This window comes from Pseudochaenichthys georgianus, chromosome 4 (genome assembly GCF_902827115.2).
Source record: "Pseudochaenichthys georgianus chromosome 4, fPseGeo1.2, whole genome shotgun sequence".
Taxonomy (NCBI): domain Eukaryota; kingdom Metazoa; phylum Chordata; class Actinopteri; order Perciformes; family Channichthyidae; genus Pseudochaenichthys; species Pseudochaenichthys georgianus.
The window spans coordinates 19,575,486-19,584,735 of NC_047506.1; the positions used below are offsets into that span (position 1 = coordinate 19,575,486).

General features: G+C 41.2%; 1 protein-coding gene across 2 annotated transcripts; it reads left to right on the forward strand.

Annotated features, from left to right (window-relative positions):
* The first annotated feature begins 68 nt into the window (after window positions 1-68).
* On the forward strand, window positions 69-9,250 carry LOC117445074 (uncharacterized). Of its 2 annotated transcripts, none has more exons than XM_034080475.2 (8): window positions 69-1,021; window positions 1,260-1,366; window positions 2,120-2,208; window positions 2,563-2,663; window positions 3,199-3,320; window positions 3,554-3,743; window positions 3,819-3,904; window positions 9,094-9,250. In XM_034080475.2, the coding sequence occupies exons 1-8, from the start codon at window positions 502-504 to the stop codon at window positions 9,220-9,222; spliced, it is 1,344 nt and encodes a 447-aa protein (XP_033936366.1). In that variant the 5' UTR covers window positions 69-501; the 3' UTR covers window positions 9,223-9,250. The 2 variants fall into 2 exon arrangements, with proteins under 2 accessions (XP_033936366.1, XP_071059009.1); XM_071202908.1 differs by lacking the exon at window positions 9,094-9,250 and adding an exon at window positions 4,158-4,233 and having other exon boundaries at window positions 383-1,021.

Consider the following 9,250-nt stretch of genomic DNA (forward strand, 5'->3'; position numbering starts at 1 on the left):
CTATATAACGTGCATGTTAATAAGTATTTATTTGAATGTGGTGTGATTTATCATATATGCATATAATGTGTTTTTAAATGGCAACACTTAAAACACTTCCAATAAAATTGCATTGCTCACTCATTTGCTAAATGAATCATACAAGTTGATATTGTAAGCTATAAGGTAATGCTGAATTATACATATAACTGTGTAGTTACACAATTAGATCCTCAATTACAACCAGAAAAATGTATTAATTTCTGGCAAGATTATTCCTCGAGTGAGAGCATGTGTTTGTGTTAACCTGGATAAAAAGTTACAATTGAATAAATGTGTGTCCAGTCCACTTATTGAATTTGGCTATAGGTAACTGGACACCTGACAGCAGCAGCAACAGTATCAGCATCATCATGTTCCATAGCACAGAGGTTTCCATGGTGAGGCATTGTAGCATTTTTCACCTGCTGCAGAAGAAGATGGCTAGTACAGTAATGTAATGTGGCAGTGGTGGTATCAAATATGTCTGCCGTGGTGAAAACACTGATCCAAGGCCGTCCTGTGGGCAAAGACTTCTTCCTGTCTTCCAATATCCCATTTCTGGACAGGGACCGTCCGGATGCATTCTCAACACGTTTTCAGGAGGAATACAGGCCTTTTACTTCCAAGAAAGCAGAACCTTTTAGTCCACCTACAGCAGCCCAGGTGGACCACAAAGACTTGAGGCACATCAAGGAGTACCGGACAGACGCAAAGGAGTCCTACCACGCTCACAAAATGCCACAAATCACCCGCATCCCAGCCTGGACCATGCTACAGACTAACTTCAAGATGCAAACAGACCCTGGGGAGGAGGCTTTCCTCACCACACAGTCCCAGCAATTCTGCCACCAGCCTTTCCAGCCCCCTCCCTCTCCCATCCGACAGATAGAAACCCCCAAGGCGATCCAGCATGCAGAAAAGCTGCCAGAAAGCACCAACCAAGCCTCCTACACACCACACAATTGCTGTCCTGTTTTAAAAGCCTCAGCCAAACATCTAGGTAAGTGACAACATTCATTATTTATTTTAGATTTTCTGAATACAAAGTTAAATACATATTTGAGTATGGATTCAGTGTCAAGCCATATTTGATTGACATGAACATGAATAAAAACCCAGTTAGAAATGAACTGGCAACTAGTGTGTTGACACTACAAAATAACAGTGAGAATAGCTGTGTGAGTGTTTACCTATGAATTCCGAAGAAAGAATGCAATAATTAACTTTTTTCTCTGTAGCAGTGTTTCCCACGATCAAAGGGGACAGGCGCCATCAAAGTTTGCTCTCCCATTACAACAACAGCTTCCTGGGAGCCTGGAGCAGAGCAGCTGTGCCTGTGGAAAAGGTAACAGCAGCAGTGTTGGACATGAGCTATCAAAGGAAACACTGCATGGCTTGAATGAAAAGACTCATACGATGGTTTTAAAAGTAAAAAAGAAAATGTATTACATATATTACCACATTTTATTGGAAACAACTTTGGCACTGAGTCTTCAAACTGTACCAAAAGTCTTCTTTTACTCACATTCAACTCACATGTAGATATTTTCTTCACCGATCTTTTACATTTAAATTCCCTCATAATATCCATTTTAGGGGAAAGTTTTGAACTTTTTACACCACTAAAACATAGCCACTATAGTTACTTTAAAGATTAGGATTTTTATATTCAAAACACATAATCAATATATAAAATATCAACTATTTTCACAGGTTCAGTTACACAGCAGCAGCTAACACAGCTCAACGTATCTACATCCGTAACGATGCAGATCCCTCTGTGTTATACTGGTTTAGGCACAGGAGTAGTGTTAAATGTTTTATTATTCTGTTTTTTTAAATATAACTAGTAATCTTTAACTATCAGAAGTTCCAGGGAAGCTGACTTAGGTTAAACAACAGACTGAATAAAAAGGGTAAAACTAGAATGCAGCACAAATATGTGCATGCTAAGTGAAGACACTATGACCTGAAGTACCAGCAATGTCAGCTTTGAGTATACAACAGTGCCAGCAGTATGGACCTATTTATGAAGCTATCCGTGAAATGGGTGTTATAAGCACAAAACTGTGACAACTTTTACAATGTTTTTCCTCAGCACTCCGGAGTGGCTATGGGTGACCCTGTGAACATCGTAGAGAGAGAGACGACCCACGCTGTGTCATTCAGCCGACCCACTGGCTGCAGGTCTGCAGCCTTTTTGCTTCCCTGGACAAACTCCCACCATGGGACCCAGTTAACATCCTAAACACACAGACGTCAAACTCAGGAAACCATTGCTGTATAGGGCCTTTTGTCATCCTTCAGATCTTATTTCAGACCTTTATTGCTCTCAGTGCATAATTTGACTTTTGGTGAAAACATTGACATTTCATTTACTCAAAGTCCTCAAAGATCTGAAATATATAAAAAAATATATAATAAAATATTACATTTTAGAAATAATATTGCCAATCTTAGAAGCTCAGATTATCGTGTGTTGAGTTTCTTCTAACACAAATATAATAGCATATGAAAGCAATTTCTTTGATTTTCATTCAGTCCACCTGTGCTGACGACGGAGCGTTTGAAGCTCAGCCTTGGAAGTCTCTCTCCGATATGGTCGTCCACAACCAGAGAAGCCTTCCCTCACTACAAGATTGGTGAGATTTAATATCCAGACAGGTTTTTGCCCCCGCGTTTTCACTGTTTCTATCTGGCAATTGAGATCTATTACCTATTTTACCACAGTGAAGATCCCTTTAGCCCATTAAATAATTATTTTTGAGCTTTTAAATGTTACTTGTGGGAGGCGTGTGGCGCAGTGGGTTAATGCGCTAATCTTCTAATCAGAGGATAGCAAGTTCGAGTCCCACTGTATGTCGTTGTGTCCCTGGGCAAGACACTTCACCCAAATTGCTCCTGTGGGGATTGCCCACAGTATTGAGTATGTAAGTCCCTTGGATAAAAGCATCTAACAAGTAACATGTAAAGTACTGTTTGATCTCAACTAGAAAATGGTAAAACAGCTGGTGCTTTTTCAGCAATTGTTTAGCACATTACATTCATGAGATACATTTTTGTTCTCATCAGAATTAACTTTAGGTAACTCAGAAGATGTGTGTGTGCACAGTGCATATTTCTAACCAATACATACACTGCTTACATTTTTACGATTTGCAAATGTGTTTTACCTAGAAGATCCAGTTGTTGTGACAAAGAGGAACGACAATTACAGTTCCTTGCCCAAAGGGGACACCGATACCCGCCACGACAAAGAGAGGATGTCTGTCACGACCAACAGAACCTCTTTCTATGATGTGAGATAACAGATGTTCTACATCCTTATTTGTTTTTGTATTTATACTCATTGGTACATAATTGCATTAATCATAAAGATAAAACAATTTTTTCACTTTAGGTAGATTTTGACTTTTGTATTCCTATTTCTTTAGACTTTGAAGTAGATTTCATGCAGTTTGTTAAGTTTAAAGTGTTATGCAGTGATGCTATTGTGCCATATTGTATAATGCTGCTGGCTGTTCCCCTGTAGCTGAGCCTAACAGCGCTTCCAGTTCATGTACCCGGAACTGACCTGATGACCAAGAGCCACGTACAGTTCGGCCCATCCCGTCTGTCGAGCATGTGCTACTCGACCACGGCCAAAGAAAACTTCAGCAAACAGGATGGAGAGCGGGCCAGACCAGCCATCCCGCTGCCCAGCAACATACTGAGTGGCGCAGGTGATTGATCAGTCACATTTGTGTGTTTGAAAGGGGGTAAATGAAGATATTAAATTAGTTTAATCTGTTTTGCAGAACGTGACTTGAACCCCAGCACCACCAAGTGTGATTACCTCCCTGTGAAGGCCAGCAGACGGACACCTTTTCCGTCACAGCAGATGGTGAGAGGTCACAAACTTAAATCAAAAATGTTACCACTCACCTGTGTAATTTTATTGACAGAATAAGCAGTGTAGTATATCCATAATATTTGTTTGTAGTTGTAGTAACTGTCATAGCAAATAATAATGTTGGTATAGTTAAAATTGTAAAAAGTGTGTTAGCTAAATAAGTACCTCCTGCAGCAGTTTATTTAATAAGTAGTTTGCACATTTTGACTGCTAATGGAGATGCACATTTCATATGCCGACACAGTGAAGACCTGGGCAGAAATGACCAAAGTAAGTGAAACATCTGCACCATCAAACTTTAAGAAAATAATGAAAGAAGCTAGAGATGAACAGCTGAAGGAAACAGATGATCGTGAATCCAGAGAGAACAACCTGATCATTTACCAAGCAGATGAAAGTACTGAAGAAACCCCGGTAGAGTTCTTTGACAGTCTTTGTGAAAACATTTTTGAAATAGGGAAACTTCAGACCAAACAGGTTATCAGACTAGGAACACAGGCTACCCAGGGCCCCAAACGGAACAGACCATTAAAAATTGTACTCAACAACAGGGATGATAAAGAGAAAATATTCAAGAATGTGAGGAAACTAAAAAACTGTGAAAACAAGTATCAGAGAATAAGCATTTCAAATGACTACAACAAGGAAGATCGTGAACTCATTAGGAAAAAGTCGAGGAGGCCAAGGCAAAAACAGCAGCCGACGAGTCAAAAAACTACGTCTTCCGAGTTCGCGGTCCACCCTGGAACCTGCGACTAGTCAAACTAAGGAAGCAAGAATAGATCTCGAACCCATAACCCAATATAGAGAAAACGGACACCCAGCAACCACCAATAACAATGTAATATTGACAACTGAAAACCAATCTGAAATCAGTGACCAAGAAGTGAGTGAAAGCCTGTCAACCATAAATACAACCTCTGTGGATGACTCAGCCGACAACATTGTAGGGACCACAACCAACAGACATAATCAATGGCGAACAATCTTGATCAACTGTGGTGGCGTAAAGGGCAAGACCCCCAACCTGCATGCTCTCATCGATGACACCAAACCAGATTGCATAATTGGGAATGAGACATGGCTAGATGAAACCATAAAGAATGGTGCAATATTCCCCAAACACTATACTATCTTTAGGAAGGATCGCAATACAAACGGAGGTGGAGTCTTCATCGGCATAAAGGAAGGCTTTACAGCAACAAGGATTGCAACCACAGACACAGAAATTGAAATCATGTGGGTCTCGGTCAAGGTTTCCCAAGCAAGCAAAATATTCTACATTGGTAGCTTCTATATACCACCAAGTGATCATCACACCAAACTGGATGAGCTTCAGAAATCAATTTCTCTATTGCCTGGTAACGCATCAGAAAAAACTATAATTCTAGGTGGTGACTTCAATGCACCTGGTATAGATTGGGAAAATGAACAACCAGGGACAAACAACATAGCTCTAAACCAATATGTTTTAGACATAGTCAAAGAATACTCACTAACACAAGTACAACTCGAGCCTACTCGAAAACAGAACATATTAGACTTGATATTCACTTCAAATCAAACGCTCGTGCAAAATGTGCAAACAATACCAGGCATATCAGATCACTGTGCTGTCATGGTGGACTCTAGTATACATCCTGTATATACAAAGAAAGCACAGAGAAAAATTTACACATTTTCATTAGCAGACTGGGAAGCCATCCAAACTGAGCTGGAAGTGTTCAGCACAGAATTTGTTAGAACAGAAAACCAGCGAACTGTGAATGACAACTGGAATATGCTCAGAGACTAACTGTTTTCACAGATGGATAAGCATATTCCGACCAAGTTCACTACCACACGGCACAACCTGCCCTGGCTCACTCACTGCATGAAACGCCAAATAAAAAATAAAAAGAAGTTATACAACAAAGCCAAGCGATCAGGCAAAACTTGTGATTGGGAAAACTTCCGCAAACAAAAGAAACATGTTCAAAATAACCTTCGCAGTGCACACTGGGACTATATCGAAAACACACTCACCCAGAGTCTTGCTGAAAACAATACCAGACTATTCTGGAAATATGTCAAAGAATGTGGAGCGGACAACATTGGAGTCTCCCCTATTAGAGAGGGTGAAGACCTCTACAGTAGCAGCAAAGACAAGGCTGAACTCATTAACAAACAATTTAAATCTGTATTTACTAAGGATGATGGTAGCCAGCCCTCTATATCAGGAGAACCAGCCCCGCAGACAGAAGACCTGATCATCACGACTGAAGGAGTGACCAAACTACTGGCAAATATTAAGATCAACAAAGCTAGCGGCCCAGATGGTCTACCCAATCGTATACTCAAAATGCTGGCCCCCCAAATAGGCCCACTGCTCAAGTGCAGCTCTGTTTATTGACCTTTCCAAAGCGTTTGACACCGTTGATCATCTCATCTGTTTTAGGACCACTTTTATTCTCCATATATATTAACAGCGTAGGTGATAATGTGGATGAAGCTACTTTACATTTTTATGCGGATGATACTGTGATGTATTGTGCAGGTCCCTCCATTAAAGAGGCTGTTGTTAAATTACAGGCTGTTTTTAACACTATTCAGACTCAGTTCTCTGAACTAAAGCTTCTTTTAAATGTGGATAAAACCAAGGTAATGCTCTTTTCAAAAGCAAAAAAGACACCAGAGTCTGTTTTAGATATTGTAACTACGCAAGGAACAAAACTTGAAGTTGTTGCCTGTTACAAATACCTTGGTATCTGGCTTGATGATTGTCTCTCTTTTAAACTTCATGTCAATAACCTGCTAAAAAAACTGAGGGTTAGGCTAGGGTTCTTTTTCAGAAACAAGTCCTGTTTCTCGCTTGAGGCCAGGAAAAGGCTAGTCACTGTGACCTTTTTACCTGTGCTGGACTATGGGGATCTGGTGTATATGAATGCACCTGCCAATTGCCTGGTCAAGTTAGATGCTGCGTATCACAGTGCACTGAGATTTGTGACAAACTGTAAAGCATTAACCCATCACTGTACCCTGTATGCAAGGGCTGGTTTGCTTTCACTAACTGTACGGAGGCTCAGTCACTGGTACATTTTTATATACAAAGCCATGCTAGGGAAACTTCCATCTTATATCTGCTCCCTGATCTCACGGAAAATTGTAAGTGGCTACTGCCTGAGATCGAATGCTGTGGTTTTATTAAATGTGCCAACTGCTAGGACTGTCTTAGGGAAGACAGCTTTTAGATGCGCAGCTCCTCTGTCTTGGAATAGTCTGAAATTAAATGGAAACTGAACAATCTGGTGCCACTAAATGTTTTTAAAGCTCGGTTGGATGCTAGTCAATCAGAAGCTATTGGTACCTGTTTATGTGGATAATTATGTAAATGATGCTGTATGATGTCCTTTTGTTGTTCTGTTTATGCTTTTATGTTTCATGTGGAACTACTTGAACAGGTCTCCCTTGGAAAAGAGATCAATGATCTCAATGGGATTTTATCTGTATAAATAAAGGTAAAAAAAAAAAAAAAAAAGTGCGTATTCACGCAGTCACTGCAAACAGGAAATCTACCCGATGACTGGCTGCAGGCAAACGTTACGCCTATATTCAAGAAAGGGGACCGGCACATCGCCGCAAATTACAGACCAGTTTCCCTGACAGTAGTATGTTGTAAACTCCTGGAACACATCATTTGCAAACACCTGTTGAGTCACCTGGAAAGGCATAATGTCCTCACCCCGTTCCAGCATGGATTTCGACAAAACCATTCGTGTGAAACTCAACTCCTAGTCACAATGCACGACCTGGCAAAATATCATGACCAGAAATTGCAAGTCGATGTGGCAATCCTTGACTTCTCAAAGGCTTTCGACACGGTTCCACATCAGCGCCTGTTGCTAAAGCTGGCCCACATGGGTATAACCGGCCCAATACTTGATTGGACCACAACCTTTCTCATGCAAAGAAGCCAACAAGTAGTCGTAGAAGGGGTGAAATCAAGTACAGTTCACGTTGACTCTGGTGTCCCACAAGGCACTGTGCTGGGTCCATTGCTTTTCTTATGCTACATTAATGACCTGCCGTCACATGTAGCATCTACAGTGCGGTTATTCGCGGATGACTGCCTGCTCTACAGGCCTATTAAAAATGGAAGTGACCAAGAAGACCTACAGGGTGACCTGAATAGACTTCAGGAATGGGCTAACACTTGGGGAATGTGCTTTAATACTAGTAAGTGCTACATCCTACGAACAAGCAGATCAACTAACCCGCACATTAAAAACTATACTCTATGTGGCCAGGTGTTAAAAGAGGTGACCCACCAGCCTTATCTTGGGGTAGAAATCCATAAGAACCTGAAGTTTGGCCAACACATTGGCCAAATTGTAACACAGGCAAACCGTTCGCTCGGCTTCCTACGCAGGAACCTGCGACGCTGTCCCCAGAAACTGAAGGAGACAGCTTTTGTGGCCCTAGTACGTTCTAAACTAGAGTACACCAGCTCGGTCTGGGACCCCTACACTGATAAAGACAGTGATGCTCTGGAATCAGTACAAAGAAGAGGTGCAAGATTCATTTTTGGAGATTATGAATGGGACAGCAGTGTCACAGAAATGCTCAAGCGGTTGAACTGGGTGGAATTAAGTGAAAGGCGGCGATTGGCTCGTTTGGTTCTCTTCTTCAAGATTGTCCATAACATCTCAGCCATTGATGCATCAATGTACCTAGAGCCAGTTAGAAGAAGTGCAACCCGCAAAGCCAATTCTTTGAACTTTGAGCACATTTTCGCAACTAGTGACACTCTTAAATACTCCTTCTTTCCGAGAACAATCAGAGAGTGGAATTTGCTACCAGAAGAAGCTGTCATCGCAGAAACCGTGGAGTGCTTCCGGCAAATTTTAAGAGACATTTAGCGGGGATCATCCATCCCCCACTGAGCGTGATACCTCTGGGTTCTGCTCAGTATTAATCCAGATCCAGATCCAGAATGCTCTTGAGAAATTGGATGTAATGCATCCCAGTCTCATATGATCCTTTTTTTCCTGCATAACTCATCATTTGTGGAAGCTACTTGAGCAGGTCTCCCTTGAAGAAGAGATCAATTATCTCAATGGGATACACCTGGATAAATAAAGGTTTGAAATAAAATGAAATAATGTTATTATTGTGTCTGCTTCTCTTTCTGATAATCTTAGAGCCACCTCAGGTTCCCGCTGGCTCATCAGTACTTCCGCACCATCCACAGTGAAGAGTACACTGCCAAACCGTTAATCTTCCAGCGTCCCGGCCTCAGCCAGTTAACCACCAATTTTGTCATACAGTAACTGAGAAACACGCCTTGGTGCTCTTGTG

Coding starts and splice junctions, on each gene's coding strand:
- LOC117445074 (XM_034080475.2), top strand. CDS start 502: ATGTCTGCCGTGGTGAAAACACTGATCCAAGGCCGTCCTGTGGGCAAA. Junction 1,022..1,259: donor AGCCTCAGCCAAACATCTAG/GTAAGTGACAAC, acceptor TTTTCTCTGTAG/CAGTGTTTCCCACGATCAAA. Junction 2,209..2,562: donor AGCCGACCCACTGGCTGCAG/GTCTGCAGCCTT, acceptor ATTTTCATTCAG/TCCACCTGTGCTGACGACGG.